The sequence below is a fragment of the Meleagris gallopavo genome, chromosome 29 (genome assembly GCF_905368555.1).
Source record: "Meleagris gallopavo chromosome 29, MGAL_WU_HG_1.1, whole genome shotgun sequence".
NCBI lineage: Eukaryota > Metazoa > Chordata > Aves > Galliformes > Phasianidae > Meleagris > Meleagris gallopavo.
This window is the reverse complement of record NC_139432.1, coordinates 4,817,561-4,833,201: the sequence shown is the minus strand read 5'-3', so window position 1 is coordinate 4,833,201 and position 15,641 is coordinate 4,817,561. Positions and strand designations below refer to the sequence as shown.

The 15,641-nt window shown below is 62.3% G+C and overlaps 3 protein-coding genes across 4 annotated transcripts; 2 read left to right on the top strand and 1 right to left on the bottom strand.

The window, feature by feature from the left end:
- Positions 1 to 38: 38 nt before the first annotated feature.
- NT5C3B (5'-nucleotidase, cytosolic IIIB) lies at positions 39 to 4,652 on the top strand. 2 transcript variants are annotated; one of them, XM_010724686.3, is made up of 9 exons: positions 39 to 177; positions 258 to 356; positions 765 to 834; positions 1,072 to 1,118; positions 1,555 to 1,640; positions 2,008 to 2,097; positions 2,574 to 2,736; positions 3,442 to 3,642; positions 3,863 to 4,652. In XM_010724686.3, the coding sequence occupies exons 1-9, from the start codon at positions 175 to 177 to the stop codon at positions 3,971 to 3,973; spliced, it is 870 nt and encodes a 289-aa protein (XP_010722988.1). In that variant the 5' UTR covers positions 39 to 174; the 3' UTR covers positions 3,974 to 4,652. The 2 variants fall into 2 exon arrangements, with proteins under 2 accessions (XP_010722988.1, XP_085067180.1); XM_085211054.1 differs by lacking the exon at positions 39 to 177 and having other exon boundaries at positions 202 to 356.
- A 272-nt stretch (positions 4,653 to 4,924) lies between these two features.
- Positions 4,925 to 10,556, bottom strand: FKBP10 (FKBP prolyl isomerase 10). Its single transcript, XM_085211047.1, has 10 exons — positions 10,226 to 10,556; positions 8,837 to 8,982; positions 8,174 to 8,363; positions 7,912 to 8,057; positions 7,648 to 7,837; positions 7,279 to 7,424; positions 6,865 to 7,054; positions 6,607 to 6,749; positions 6,303 to 6,466; positions 4,925 to 6,040 (listed from the first exon to the last, which is right to left on the bottom strand). Exons 1-10 carry the CDS (start codon positions 10,417 to 10,419, stop codon positions 5,855 to 5,857), a joined length of 1,695 nt encoding a protein of 564 aa, XP_085067173.1. The 5' UTR covers positions 10,420 to 10,556; the 3' UTR covers positions 4,925 to 5,854.
- Positions 10,557 to 11,233: 677 nt separating this feature from the next.
- On the top strand, positions 11,234 to 15,294 carry P3H4 (prolyl 3-hydroxylase family member 4 (inactive)). Its single transcript, XM_085211053.1, has 8 exons — positions 11,234 to 11,806; positions 12,979 to 13,128; positions 13,406 to 13,577; positions 13,644 to 13,772; positions 13,862 to 14,007; positions 14,093 to 14,176; positions 14,355 to 14,496; positions 14,580 to 15,294. The coding sequence occupies exons 1-8, from the start codon at positions 11,336 to 11,338 to the stop codon at positions 14,588 to 14,590; spliced, it is 1,305 nt and encodes a 434-aa protein (XP_085067179.1). The 5' UTR covers positions 11,234 to 11,335; the 3' UTR covers positions 14,591 to 15,294.
- Positions 15,295 to 15,641: the final 347 nt, after the last annotated feature.

Sequence of the window (15,641 nt, the reverse complement as noted above, 5' to 3'; positions counted from 1 at the left end):
CCTGCAGAGCGGGCAGAGAAGGAAACGCAACCGCGGAGCTCTCCCGGAACGAGGAGGCGCTGCGCCGGGCGGGGACGGAACGGCCACGGGCAGCACCGCGCTGCTCCGCCCCGCGGCTGAGCGGCACCGGCACGGCACGGCACGGCACGGCACGGCACGGCACGGCACGGCGAGATGGTGAGCGGGGCACTGCACTGCGGGAGGGGGAGATGAGCGCGGCGGAGCTGCGGGGGTCCGAAACGGCGCTGTGCCCGCAGGTGCCGGAGCTGCAGAAAAGCACGGTCCGCATCCAGCAACCGGAGCGCGTCGTGGGGCTGATCCGCGCCATCAAGGAGCAGGGCGGCAGCAAACTGCAGGTACGGCCCGCGCGGCTCTGTGTGCGCTGTGCTGTGCTGTGCTGTGCTGTGCTGTGCTGTACTGCGGGAGTGGGAGCGGGGAACAAGCCGAGAGCCGGGCAGTTTTCATGGCCTGGCCTCCTGCTTCCCTCTTATGCAAGCTGTAAACATTAGCCGGTCCCCAAACATCGCCCTCCGCACAGAGCACAAGCCGGGAGGGATGGCCCTGTGCTGCTGATAAGGCTGCTGGGGTGGGGGTGGGGGTGGAAGGTGCCCGGTCCCAGCTGGGTGCGTTGTGCCCCGTTGGATGCCTGCCTGCTGGCTGCCCCGCTGCTCACTGCAGCCCTGCAGTCTGTGGGAAGCACCCACGCGGTGTTCGCACCCAGCAGAGCGTTGGGTCACCACAGTCCATCTTTCTCTCACCTTCAGGTCATCTCTGACTTCGACATGACGCTGAGCAGGTTTGGGTGCAATGGCCGGCGCTGCCCAACGTCACACAGTGAGTTCCAGCCCTGCTATTGCTTTGTGGCCCTTCCTTCTGCTTTCCATGTCTGTTCTCTGGTGCTGCCCTCTCCTCCCAGCAGCCCAAAGCCCGTGGCAGGAGGCAACTCCTCGTGTCTGTGCTCCAGCTTTGCCACCAAGACTCTCAGATGCTCCTTGTCTGTCTCAGCCCAGCACCCTGAAGCTCACAGCCTTTCTGTATGGCTGTAACACTGACATTTTGTTGTCTTTGCAGATATCCTCGACAACAGCCACGTCGTTAGTGAGGATGGCAAGAAGAAGGTGGGTGTTGCTTTGTGAAGCTCTCCATTGCTGCCAGCATCACCGTGGGCTGTGCAATGAGCGTCAGAGGGCAAAAGCCGTGCGGTGCTGCCGGGGCAGAGAGCAGAGCGAGGTCCCGGGCTGCGTTTCAGCCAATGGGAAACGAATTTGCATACGGAGCTGCGGGCATTTGTGCTCTGATAAGAGCAGGAAGGAGGTTTGTGTGCCCATCTGCTGGGAGCAGTTTTGCTGAGCTGAGCCTCAGCCGCGCTGTCAGAGACGGCCTCAGGGATCCCCGGGTTGGCTCAGAGTGAAGTTGCTCAGTGAAGTGGTTTTGGTCGTGTTTTTGTTATGGACTGTGATGCTTTGGGGGAGTTTAGAAATACTGATTTTGCTGTTTACAGTCTCTGTAGGCTCAACGTTCAATCTGAATTCTTTCTTACCTATAACATTCCAGTTAAAAGATCTGCTGCACCACTACTACCCCATTGAAATCGATCCCAACCGCACCCTGGAAGAGAAACGTCCCCTGATGGTGGAGTGGTGAGTGCTGACCCTGCTGAGCATTAGGGGAGTGGGAGGAAACACCCCTGGGCCCGGCCCAAGCATGGAGAACCCTTTGTAGGGTCTCTTTTAACATAGGCTGTTCCCATTTCTCGCATGCATGGCACAGACACTCAGCTTGGTGCTTCGGACCGTGGCTGGTGGGCACAGCTGAGGCGTAGTTCTGAGTCACTGCAAACAAAAAGCAAAAAGCACAGATCACACAGGCACAGATCACATCGGCACCCCTGACCTCCTCCTGGCAACTGGGATGGCAGTGTGAAGGCTTCAGCTTCCTGAAGGAAGTGCCTGGCTGTTGTTTTTCTGATGGCTGGAATGTGATGCTCACCTCGCTGCCTTTCTCTAGGTGGACCCGGGCCCACGAGCTGCTGTCACAGCAGAAGATCCAAAAGGGAGACATCGCCCAGATTGTCAGGGAGTCGGATGTGATGCTGAGGTACACCCAAGGCCTTCCTCTCCTATCACCCCGTTGCTGCCCACATCTTCAGAGCCTGAAGGCAGGCAGGGGATGCTGAGCTGGTGTCTGCTAGCTCTGCTCACCTTCTCTGATCTGCACGCAACCACACAGTGCAGCAGATACAAATCTCCCTTCCTTCCTGGGGTTTGGGTTTAACCACCAGAGAGCTCCTCCTGCTCTGGAGCCGTGCCCACCCCTGGTCCTGGTGGGGAGAGGGTCCCCGAGCAACTCTGAGCCTTTGTGGTTGGCAGGATGAGGGGTGCAGGCACTAAAATACGGCACCAAAAGCTGCTGTGAGAGCTGCAGCCAGGTGCTGTGCTTTGAGTGACTGCTGTTATTTCTGCTTGGGAAGTCCCAGGCAGAAACTTGAGCTTTGTCACTGAGAGCAGTCGCAGCCCACGCTGCCAGAGCTGGGAGAGGGAAACGTGACACTGCCACGACAACTTCTGTCCTAGGGATGGATTCAATGAGTTGTTTGATCAGCTGCATAAGTACAACGTGCCCATGTTCATCTTCTCTGCTGGTGTTGGTGACATCCTCGAGGAGATTATCCGTCAGGCCAACGTCTTCTACCCCAACGTCCACGTGGTGTCCAACTACATGGACTTCGATGACAGTGTGAGTGTGCAGAGAGCCCGCAGGGGAGGGTGGTGGTGCTGGTGGTTGGTGCTGTGGGCTGCAGTGCCATTACAGTACATCAGTGCTGGGGTTTGGGGAGCGCGCAGTGTTGGCCCTGGGAGGATCCTGCAGGCAGAGAGCAGCAGCAGCCGAGCATCTGCTCACCGTCCTGTGAGCACCTCACCCTTCAGACTGACTTTTGGAAGCCAGAAGTGGGTTCTGTCTGTTGAGGCTCGGTGCTGGTCCATGCCCAGCCCAGACGTGGTCGGAGTGGAGTTAACAAAAGCCTGAAAAGTCCCAGTTCTCATTAGCAAATGGCACTGTGCACAATGAAGCTCTCTGTTCCCCCAGGGGTGCGCTGGGGCAGACAGTCCGCAGGGTGTGACGCCTGACTCCTGCAAGGGCTGCGCTGTGCCCTGGGGCTCCTTGGACTTTGGCTTTCCATGGCCCTTGAGCAGCTCCAAGGCGGCACAGAGATCTCCCAGATCCTTTGGGGTTGTTCTCACCCTAGGGTCTGGGTTTGCCCTGACAAAAGCAGACCTTTGAGGACTGTCTGCATGCGTTTTGGGGCTCCCAGGCAGTGCTACAGTGATGAGAGCTGTTGTCGCGTTGCCCCTCACCTCTCCCCCCTTCTGAAGGGGCGCTGAGGCTGCAGCACAATGTAGGGATTGCTTTAGGATCAGTTCACCTGTCCCATTTGCACAGGGAGTCCTCAAGTGCTTCAAGAGCCCTCTAATCCACACCTACAACAAGAACAACAGCGTGCTGCAGGGCACTGCGTACTTCCAGCAGCTGAGCACACGGACGAGCATCATCCTTCTGGGGGACTCCATGGGTGACCTGACAATGGCAGATGGCGTTCCCAGTGTGGAGAACATCCTCAAGATTGGCTTCCTCAACGACAAGGTGTGTGAGGAGCAGCATTCCTGCTGCCTTCCAGCCCTTCCCAGGGCTGAGTGCCCGCTGTTGGGCTCTAGGTTTGCGTAAGGGCCCTTGGAGCTGCCTTTGGGCACAGTCAGCTGGTGTTGTCCCCTCTTCTCTGTAGCATCAAGAGATGCAGGGCTGTGGGTATGGCACCTTCATTCTCAGCTGTTCACAGTTCTCTGCGCTCCTCTCCTCGCTGCAGGTGGAGGAGCGGCGGGGGAAATACCTGGATGCCTATGACATCGTGCTGGAGAGCGATGAGACGTTGGATGTGGTCAATGGGATTCTGCGGTACATCCTCATGGAGACATGAGCCGGGCAGCAGCGTCCCAACCCCGGCCCGTCAGCCACGTACTGGGGGATGAGCACCCTTAGCAAAGCTGGACGGGTGTCCCGGAACCTGCCTGAATCCATCCCCGTGCCGGGGCGATCCCCCTGCCCCAGCTGTTGTGTCCCAAACCTCACAGCTCTTCTGGTCAGTTTGGAGCTGAAGGGCTGATCTGGAGGAAGCAAGGAGCCTGCCCTGCACTCTGCGTCCTCCTCAGCCTCCAGCAGCACCGGAGCCACAGCAAACATTTGTGTTCTGGGGAGGGACAACAGCAAACATTGTGTTCTGTGCTTCTCTCCAGCGGCTGAGCACAGAAGCAGGGACCGTTTGCTGTGGCTCGAGGGCAGACCTGGTTTGAGTTGAAGCTGTTTGGTTTTACTGCATTCCTGTCTAAGGAAACAAGCAATGCTGCTCCTATCCTGTTTTCTGTGGCCCCGAGGTGTGCAGGCTGAGCCCCAGCTGTGGGGAGAGAGCAGGGTGGGGGGGTCCTGCAGCGCCGGGAGGTGGGTGCTGGGGATGATGGGCAGCTCTGCTGGGTTCCCATGGGCTCTGACCTCAGCCCTCACCCTGCAGCTCACTCACCGCCCTCCGCACCATGGGCTGCTAAATGTCACTTCTGGGCAGTGCAGATCTCTGCTTCTTTGAAATAAAATCACTGACTAAAGCTGCGGGGTGTGTGCATTGCACCGAGAGCACAGCGCCTCAAGCAAAGTGTCCTCCCCATCCCTGATCGCACTGTGCCCCATCCCTGTCCCCCACCCCTCTGCAAGGGTCCTGGGAGCGGAGCTCTTTTCCTTTTTCTCCTGCCCAAGGGAGCAGATGCCACTGTCTGAAATCCACCTCTGCTCCACAGACCCAGGTGAGTTCTCCTCATGCCATCGGGACAAACAGGAATGAACGTTCCATTGCAAAGTAACTGACACGAAGGGAAACGTCTTGGAAACCCCTTGAAATTATTTATTTGGTGCCACTTAGAAGTCATTGTTTGAGGGGCTTGCTCTGGCCCTTTGCACAGTTCTGCTCGTGCGTTTTTTCTCTTTGCAAGGTCACACTGTGCAAAAGCTTCCAGAGCTGCTGGGAAGGTGGAGGGGATGTGCTGGGCACAAACCTGAGAGCACCGAGTTAATGGGTTGCATTTTGGCATCGGAACCAACCAGGGCTGATTTCTGGCACCCCCCGGCAGCTGTAGCAGTGAGGAGGATGAGGAGGGTCGGTCTGCTGCTCCCGGAGGCAGCCAGCCAGCTCTGGTCCCAGCCGTGCAGCTCTGCGGCAGTGGAGGGGCAGCAGTGCTGTCCCGGGGCTCTGAGCCACCTCCAACCTCTGCTCCTGGGAACTGCAGCAGTCAGCAGCAGGGATGGCTGCTCTACTTCTCCTTTAAAGGACTTTACATGCGCCTATTTAAAACTAACCCGGGACAAACAAACAATCCCTAAACTACAGTAATACTGCAAAGGAGGGGGAGCTCCCCTGTCCCTGCGCGGGGCCCGGCAGGCCGTGCAGTCGCTGGCTGAGGACGAAGGAGCAGAGAGGTCGGAGTTGGGCTCGGGGCTGAGCTCGGGAAACGGAGAGGTGGGAGGGCAGGGAGGACCCGGGGGGGAGGGGGGGGGGCGGACCCTGCTGGATTTGCTGAGATGGATGGGTGCAGTACGGAGGTACGGGGGAATGCATTGACCCGACCCGCTGCGGGCACCCGGCGCTGCTTCCCACCTTCCTGCCTGCGCGCATTAACTGCGGACTGCGGAGTTCTGCCCGTGAGGAACGACAGAAAAAAAACCGCAGTTAAATAAAAGGGGGGAAAAATCATCAGAAAACGGCTCCCAGGCCGGCAAGGGGCAGCCCCAGGCGTGGGCACGGCGGTGCTGCGTCTCACAGCTCCTCGTGGACCTTCTCTCGGTCCTCATCCGACTTCAGCTTCAGCTCCTCGGCCGTGATGCGCCCGTCCTGGTTGCGGTCCTGGTTCCCAAACATGTCGGCGATGACTTTCTCGGGGTCGGAGCTGGGCATGAGGCGTCCCTTCCCCTCTGCCACCTGGGTCTTGATGAAGGTGGAGAACTGCAGTGGGGACAGAGGATGGGATGGGTGGGACACAGCGCTGCACTACACGCACAGTGAGGGCAGACCCGGGGCCATCCATGATGTCCCCATCGCAGCCCCTTTGCTCCCAGCCGTGATTTCTGCATCGGAGCATTCCTCCTGCCCGACCCCAGCCCTTCCCCAGCACCCGGGGCCAGCAGCGTCCTTCGGGTGCTGCTCCCTGGGTGGGTCCCTGTGCCCTCCGCGTCCCCCCCGACCCAGAAGCCCTCGCTGTGGGCACCTCGTCAGCGGGGATCTGCCCATCCTTGTTGAGGTCCATCTGCTCAAAGAGATTCTCAGGAGGGTCCCCGTGCCAAATGAAGAGGTATCCTTCGGGAACCCCCTCCTCCAGGGAGATCAGCTCCACCTCGAAGCGGAGCACTGCGCTGCCAGGCACTCCCCGGGCTGAAAAGCAAGTGAGGGCAGCTGGGGAGCTCAGAAAGGTTCTGTGCAGAGGCGAGAGCTTCCCCAGCAAGGTGCAGGAGCCCCACGGGGTTCCAGAAAGCCCTCGGCACACGCTGTAGGCACCGCTGTGCCATCCCTACCTCCGTTCTCGCCGTGGCCCAGATGTGGGGGGACGATGAGCACCCGCCTCTCCCCCACACACATGCCCAGGAGGCCGCTGTTGAGACCCTCAATCACCTTGTTGGCCCCCAGGGTCACCTCCTGGGGCTTCTCGTAGTCGTGGCTGCGGGGGCACGAAGAGAACAGCGTGACTGAGAAAACTCCACGGTCCCGTCAGGCTGCAGCCCACATCTCCACCCCGCAGTGCCCACAGACCCCGCGCCCTCCAGCCCACGCACGAGGAGAAGAGCCGCGTGCCGTCCAGCAGGGAGCAGTTGTAGTGGTAGCGGATGAAGTCTCTGTCGCGGGCGGTGACGTTGCAGCCCTCGGGTCGGTGCACGGTCTCAACCTCCACCGGGTCGGCCGGGTTGTGGAAGTCGATGACGTGGACATCAAAGATGAGCACAGCGGAGCCGGGAATTTTGTTCCCTGGAAGAGGAGCAGGAAGAGCTGAGCAGGAAGCACAGAGAGCCGGTGAAGCCCTTCTTGCCGCTGCCGCAGCTGGCAGCACCAGGCCCTGCAGCTCTGTTCCTTTCTGCCCCAGCCCACCCAACTCCCCCTGCCCTGCCCGCAGCGTTCCCATCAGAGCTCCCAACCAATGCCTCCCCACCCTGCGCTCCCCCTGGCCATGCAGATCCCCTGCAGCCCCTTACCCACTCCGTTCTCGCCATAGGCCAGGTGTGGGGGCACCACCACCCGCCTGCGCTCGCCGATGCAGACGCCCTGCAGGCCCTGGTCCATGCCGGGGATGATGTAGCCCTTCCCAATGTAGGTGTTGTAGGTTTGATTGCGGGAGTAGCTGCAGCAAGAGAAGTGCAGGGTGCTGTCAGGCAACAGAACTTCCATGCGCTCATCCCCCACTGCACCAAACCTCCTCCAGGGATGCAGCAGGCAGGTAAAATCCTTTTTGGCCCATTTCATACTTCTTACTGCCCTCTGCTCCCAATTCCCCCCGGGTAGCCCAACCTCTCCTTGCAGCCCGCTGCTGGCCATGGGGCGAATGTGAGCATCCCCCCCCGCACCTGGAGTCAAAGAGCGTCCCGTCCATCAGCGTGCCATTGTAGTGGTAGCGCACGAAGTCCCCGGTCACAGCCCTGCGCCTGCAGGACGCCGGCACCTCCAGGTGCTCCAGGGAGATGCTGTCCTTGGGGTTGTGGAAGTCCACCAGCAGCACGCTGAACACCAGTGAGGCCTGTGGTGGGATCACGGTCCCTGTGGAGGGGATGGGTCAGCACACACAGGGGTCCCACTTCCTAGGCAGGGGCAGTGGGCGATGCCTGACTCACCATAGCCCTTCTCCCCATAGGCCAGGAATGGTGGGATGATGATGCTCCTCTTCTCCCCGGCGCACATGCCCAGCAGGCCCTGGTCCATGCCCTTGATCAACCAGCCAGTACCCACATACGTATCATAGGTACTGTCTTTGCTGTAGCTGATGTGGAGGAATGAAGAGAATGGCTCTGGGGCTGTGCCAGCCCCCCCCAGCCCCCTGACTGGGCCTGGCCCCCACCTCCCCATCGCCCGCTGTGGTCAGCGCTGTCCCCATACCTGGAGTCGAAGGGGGTTCCATCCAGCAGAGTGCCGTTGTAGTGATACCGCACGAAGTCTGAGTTCTCCACCGTGCGGTTGCAGTGCTCAGGTTTGGCCAGGGTGGTGATCTGCAGTTTATCATCCTTGTTCCAGATGTCCAGCATCACCACGTCGAAGTACAACGTGGCATCAGGGGGGATCAGCCCCGCTACAGTGGCAGCAATGAGGACAGCGCAGAACAGGGTGAGGAGCGACCAGTGCTAAGAACACAAAGCTCTGCAGCACATTCGGCACCACCGAATGGGGCAGTGAGGGTCCTTCTTCACTACAGCCCATCCCACAGCTTCTGACCGGAGCGGTGGATGGGGACCCGACCTGTGCAGGTCTGAAGTCAAGCCCTGCCTGTGGAAGGGACTGCTGGGATTTGGGGGGCCCCGAACACCCCATAAGATTTTCTTCACAGAGGAACCAGATGTGAGCCCTCTGTGCCCACCATGGAAAGTGACACAGTGTGGTGGGCAGAGACTGTCCCTCCCCGCAAAGCCCCGTGCAGACACCACCTGTGTTTGCTGTTCAGTGCCCCAGCACAGATCCATCCATCCCCAGCTCTCCCCATGCGGGTGCCCATCGCCCTTCCCCACCACCGCGTGCTTTGAGGACCCCCGACCCCGCAGCCCTTACCCACGCCGATGCTGCCGTAGCCCAGGTGGGGTGGCACAATGAGGTGCCGCCGCTCGTTAACGCACATGCCCTGCAGCCCGCGGTCCATGCCGGTGATCAGCCGCCCCACGCCCACCACGCCGGCCACTGTGGCCCCTCGATCATAGCTGTAAAAGGACAGAGCCATCAGCACCACATAGCACAGGGGGGCTGCAGGGTACCCCCGGTTCCTGAGCAGCACCCATCTCCCCCTGGGCACCTATGCAGAGTTTCCAGCCTTGCAAGTAAACTTTGTTCAACAGAAAGGCTCGACAAGGCTGCCTGGGGGCTGCACGGCCACGGAGCAGCCACCTCTCCCTTGCTCTGCTCCCTTGCCGAGCTGTAGCTCACAAGCAATGAGGCGTCCTCCAGCCCTGCTTTGAGGTTTTGCCAGGACTGGGGCTCCTGCTGCAGGCACAGCCCCCAGCTCAGCCCTGCAGTGCTCAGTACGGGGCTGAAGCTTCACTGCCTGGGGGGAGACACCCCGGGGGTGGGCATGTAGGGGCGGAGGGGCCGGGAGCTGCTTCCAGATGCTCCCCACGTCTGGCACAGCAGTGCGGCATGCAGGGCTTCCTGCCACCTCCCGGCAATTCTAAACGGCCACATTTGCAGGGAGGAGGAAAGAAGGCAGTCCAGGCCTCATTCGTGGACCGCACATTTGTCTTTATTTTTAAATCTTTAAACTACGGGCTCTAAGAAGCAACTGGGGGCCATTTTGGGTAAATGGAAATCCTTCATCCCCTGTAATGTGCAGTGAATGCTGCTTCTGGAAGTGTGCTGCCATCCTCGGGACAAAGAGTTATTTCAGCAGCAATATTTTAGCAGCTCCCATCGCTTTGGGGCTCACAGCAGCAGCAGTGCAGTGCGTGGTCCCTTCACTTTTTCTCCCATCCGTTTTTTTGGTGAGAAAAGTACCACCGGACCCCGAGAGGGATCCCTTTGCTTTTCAGGGGCTGGAGAACGCTCGCAGGGAAGTTTTTGTTCCCGTATTTTGCCGGGCCCCCGCCGCTGCCCCCACCCCCGCTCACATCGGTGCCAATGGGGCACTGCCCCACAGACCCCCGGGGCGCAGCGCACGGCCGAGGACCGCCTCGGAGCGGCTGCTGCTGCCACGTCTCAGCGCCGCTGCCCGCATTCCTCCCGCAGCGCACGCACGGACACGTCCCGAGCGCAGCGCGGCTCTGCGGGCCCCCCCCGCCCACTGCTCCCCCCCGGATCGGTTCCCCCCGGATCGCTGCGGGGCCGCGCACGGGAATGGGGGCCGGAGGGGCACCGCCGTCCGTCGGGGCCGTGCGGGGGGGCGGGGGTGTCCATGGCGGGGGGGGGAACCCCGCGGGGCCGCGTGCAGCGGGAGCGGGCCGAGGGCTGTACCTGGAGTCAAACTTTTTGCCATCTTTAAAGGTCCCATTGTAGTGGTAGCGGATGAAGTCCCCCATCTGGGCCTCCCGCAGGCAGACCTTGGGGATGTAGTAGCGCTCTATCACCACGTCCTCCAGCGGGCCGGGGTCGCTCAGCCCCAGTGCCCCCAGGAGGCTCAGCAGGAGCGCGGCGCTGCCCGCGGCCATGGCTCGGAGCGGCGGTGGGGGGAGGCGGGAGCTGAACCCCCCCGGCCCGGCCCCGCCGCGCTTCTGTACACGTGGAACGGGCCCGGCCCCCCCAGCCCCCGCCCCAGGCCCGGGGCGGTGATTCCTGCGATGGGGCGGGCGGAGAGCCGCGGCGCAGCGGAACTCCGCGATGGAACTCTTAAAAAAACTTTTTCTTCTTTGCGGGCAGTTCTTTGTGCGAAGGGAGCGGCTTTGTGCAGCGCCGGGTCCTAGCGCTGCCTGCGTCCCCCCGGTTTGCTCAGGCTCTGGCGTTTGGGAAGAGTAAATATACGGGTAATTAACGTAATTAACGCCCGCACGGATAACCCTGGCCGCTCCTCGGTCTGCTGCTGTTACTGAACGGCAGTGATCAAAACCCCTGTAACAGACTGTCACGGATCGGAGCAGCACACAACGCGCACCCACACGTGCCCCCCACCCCCTCAAACCATTCGGGGCTGCGGGGAGAGCCCTCTGCCCGTTCCGCCCGCACGGACGTGGGTTGGGCCGAGGCCAGCGCGGCCGTGCCGAGCTCTGCGAGTCCAGCCGCAGCCCTGGGCTCTGCGCTCTGGGCTCTGGCACAGCGCAGGGATCCGCCTCCGGCTGACCACGGCCAGCGGCGAAACCAGCGCTGAACTCTGCCGGGCGGGGTGGGGAAGGAGCAGCGCAGCGCCGAGCGCGCAGCGCACTCGAGGGATCCGCGACACCCCAATCCGAGCGCACCCCGGGGCGGTCAACATCACTCGGCGCCAACTCCGCCCTGCGCGCAACGCACAGAGCCGCACTAAGACCCTGCGCTCCCGACGCGCACCGCCCCTTCCTCCCCCCTCCGCCCCCGCTCGCCTCCTGCGCGGAGCGCTGCGCGGCGCTGCGCGGACAGTGCGCGGCGGCGGCGGGGATGGGCTGCGCGGCGTTGGCGTTGCCGCTTCTGCTGTTGGCGGCGGGGCCGTGCGCGGCGCAGTACGAGCAATACAGCGTGCGCGGATTCCCCGCGGCCGCGCTGGAGCCGCTGCAGCGCGCCTACACGCGGGCGCTGGCGCAGTACGCGAGCGCGCAGTGGGCGGAGAGTGCGCGGGCTCTGGAGGCCAGTCTGCGGCTGCACCGCCTGCTGCGAGACAGCGAGGCGCACTGCCACCGCCGCTGCGCCGAGGGGGGATCTGCGGAGGAGCCCCCCGCCGAAGGGGACCGCGCGGAGTGGGAGTGGGAGCGGGAGCTGCAGCTCTTCGGGCGGCTGCTGCGCCGCGCGGGCTGCCTGCGCGCCTGTAAGCGCGGCCTGCCCGTCTTCCAGCTGCGCTACCCGCCGGCGCAGACGCTGCGCGATTTCCAGCGCCGCCTGCCCTACCAGTACCTGCACTACGCGCTATTCAAGGTGAGACCGCGCAACGTCGGGAGTGACGGACGGTGGGGAATGGGGGGCTGCCCTGGCTTGGGGGTGTGGGCGTCCCCCATCGTGCACCCCCACATCTTCTGTACCCTTGTTCGACTTCCTCTGCCCTGCACTCCTCCCATTTACTCCCCTCACCCCGTGCCCCGCACCCTGTACCTCCCAATCGCCACCCCATACCGCGTCTCCCCATCCCACATCTCCATTCCTTACCTCCACTCTGCACCCCCAAATCCTGCTCCCATCCCTCCCACATCTCTGCCATGTGTTCTCCCTTCCTGCTCCCCCCATCTCCTCCATCCTGCCCCGGCACCGCCGCACGTCAGCAGCAGCAGGATGCGAGGAGCGTGCCCGGGATGGGGCCCCTGTGGCTGCCCTCCCCAGCCCCGTGTGCCTGCTGGGGGTTCCCCGAGTCTCCCCATGTCCCCCATCCCTCTGTGGGCACAGACAGCCCCCAGCACAGCTCTGTGGGTGTCCCTGGTCCACGTGGAGAAGTTTTCCAGGGACAGATGGAATTTCTCCAGCTCTGTTGTGCCTACATTCTACCTTCTGGCTTCAACACCGCTGTCCCCAAGGCCACCCGGGTGGGTGGAACATTGCCCGAGGAGGGGGACGCAGGGCTGTCCCAGCTGGTGGAGCGTGGCATGGGTGGGTGCAGCACCACTGCTGCTTTGCTCCTCAGTGCTGTGGCCCCATTCACCCCGCGGCGACGAGGAATGGCCTGACCTGGATACTTAATGCATTTTCCTCTCGGTTGCTCTGGCTAAAATCCATTTAAGGGACGGTTCATCCAACCCCTCCAGCTTTGCTTCTCGGAAGTTGCAACCTGAGAGCTCATAGAGGCAGCAGCAGAGTGGGGGCAGCTGCCGAGCTGGCGGTGGGGCTGGAGGAGAGTCTGGCAAACCCGTGCCACGTGGGTCACTGCCAGAGGGGCTGCGCTGTCCGTGCTGCCACCGTGGGCTTGGGCAGAGCTTTGTGTGCCTCAGCGCACACCGCTCCATCAGCGGGACGGACCTGCCCCGCCCGCACTCTGCCATCCTTCGTTGCCAGTGAGTGATGGGCGTTGGGGCCGTCCCCTCCCGAGGATCGCCTCCTGCCCTGGGACACATCCCAGCATCGCCCCTGCAGCCCCACGCACCGCCCCCCTCTCTTCGCAGTCCAATAAGATCGAGAAGGCGGTGTCGGCTGCTCACACCTTCCTGCAGAAAAACCCCAAGCACGAGATGACCCTGAAGTACCTGAACTACTACAGAACGATGGTGGACGTGGACGAATACCTCGTGGACCTGGAGGCTCAGCCCTATGAGGTAAGGAGGAGTCAGGCTGGGGCGGGAGAAGAGAAGGAAGAGGAGCATCCCCAGGGTCAGTGCGTGGCCAGCAGAGCCCATCCCAAATCCCAAAAGCCCTTCCAGCAGAGCTCCCCCACCTTCCTGCCCCAGAAAGCATCTCTGGGGCCGGTGCCAGGGATGGAGCTGTGTCCGGCGAGCACAGGGCAGCTCTGGGAGCTGAGCCATCCGCTACGGGGCTGGGCACGGGGCCTGGAACCCAGCGGGGAGGTGAGCAGAGCCCTCTCGGTCCCCACAGCCGATCTTTGTGCGCTCAGTGAAGCTCTACAACAACGGGGATTTCCGGAGCAGCGCGGCTGACATGGAGCAGGCGCTGGCTGAGTACTACAAGGCGTACGAGGACTGCCTGGCTGGCTGCGAGGGCGCCTATGAGCTGCAGGAGTTCAAGGACTTCTACCCAGCCATCGCAGGTGGGTGGGCAGAGGGCAGGGGGGGGTGGCGATGCGGGGCAATGCCTGACGTTATCTTGTCCCCAGACCACTTTGTGAGCGTTCTGCGCTGCAAGGTGGGCTGCGAGAGCGAGCTCACCCCCAACGTAGGCGGCTACTTTGTGGAGAAGTTCGTGGCCACCATGTACCACTACCTGCAGTTCGCCTACTACAAGTGTGAGTGTGGGCTGGGAATTGGGGGCTTGAGCCCCTGGGGTGTCCCAGGGCAGGGTGTCACCCCCCGTGTCACACTCTGCTCCCTGCAGTGAATGATGTGAGGGATGCGGTGCGCAGCGTCTCCAGCTACATGCTCTTCGACCCGGATGATGCGGTGATGCAGCAGAACTTGGTGTATTATCGCTTCCACCGCGAACGCTGGCACCTGCAGGAGGAGGACTTTGAGCCCCGGCCGGTGAGAGCCCCCCCAGCCCCTGCCCTGGGGCTCAGTTGATGTGGGGGCTGACGTGCCACCCGCTATCCCCCAACCCTGTGCCCAGGAAGCCGTGCGCTACTACAACAGGACGGCTGCACAGAAGAAGATGCTGGAGTTTGCCAAGCAGTACCTGCAGGCTGACGATGAGGTGGGTGATGACCACTTTTGGCGGCTGCTTTTGGAGGTCCCTTGCGGTTGGGAGCTGCGGGTACCCCAAGGCAGGACCCCTCCTCGTGGATGTGGTGTGGGGGTCCATCCCTGAGCAGCCCTGCAGGAAGAACCACTGTGGTCACTGCTCTGCTTCCTCCTCCCACCCTGTGCTGCAGATGGAGGTGGATGATGGTGAGGAGCTGGACCTGCAGGATCTGCCCTCAGACGGCGAGTTTGAGGGCGAAGGGGACTACGAGGAGGGCTTCTTTGCAGAGTGGTGGCAGGAGCCCAACACCAAAGGGGACAAAGCCGATGAAGGTTCCTGATGCTGGGGCTGGGAGCTGTGATGTGAAGTTGGGGGGCCTGCTGCATTGTGGTGCCACCATCCCCTGTGTTTGCAGAGACCCTCTGATGTACCAGGAGAAGGGGATCCTGGCTCTGACAGAGCAGAATGGCTGTGATGCCATCCTGGGGACTCCAGGCTCCATGCTGCACGGGAACACAGGTTCATCGAGAAGGGTCGATCCTGCCCAGTGCTCCCAGTAGGACTGCCCTTTCCACTGGGACATCACTGCCCTAATTCCTATCAGAGGAGCAGCCACACCACCGTGCCACCACCTGTCTGGTGCCCCCTGAGCCCCCCAGCCCCGATGTCCCTGGGAGCCCTGGCAGCGGTGCCCCGTGGCAGCACTGGGATTTGCTGTGCCTCTTCACTCCCCCTCAGGAGCCACAGACCAGGAGGCTGGCACCAAACTGCTGTGTTGCCTTGTGGGTTCTGGGCACGGCGGTGGTTCTGCACATCCTCAGAGCTCACTCGGGGCTCCTGCTCTGGTGCTGGCAGCAGCCCACCCCCACCGGCAGGTCCAGAGACCCCTCCTCCCCCCCCGGAGCCCACGGCTCGGTGCTGAGCGGTGCTCCCCGGACACGGCATCCCCTTGCCGGTGCATCCCGTCACCGCCTCTGCCCCGCACGTGCCTTCAACTCTCCCCACACCAGACCTCCATAGCTTTAAGCTCCATTAATTTAATACTTCCCGTCTTCTCGCTTTTTTTGTTTGTTTTGTATTTTAAATGTACTGGTGCTGAACTTTTAATAAAATCCGGACCGGTCTTTTGACGGCTGCCTCTGCCCAGGGCTCTTCGGGACGGGCAGAAGTGCTGCGTGCCCCTGCAAAGCCGGGGAGACCTTGAAAGATTGGGGAAGGGGGGTGGCGGTCGGGACGGGGACCCCAGGCTGAGCGGCGGGCGGCCGGGCGGCGCGGCGGGGCTGCAGACACCCCGCTCCTTTCCGCCTCGCGGACGTCGAGGGGCCGGCAGCACGCGGCTCCGCTCCGCACCGGGACTTGGCTGCGAAGACTGAAACCGAGAGGCTGAATCACGGCGTTGCCCCGGGGCAGGGAAGGGACGGGCGCTGCTGGTGGCTCCCCGCCCCGCGCCGGCTGCGGGGCTTCCCCGCTCCGGTCC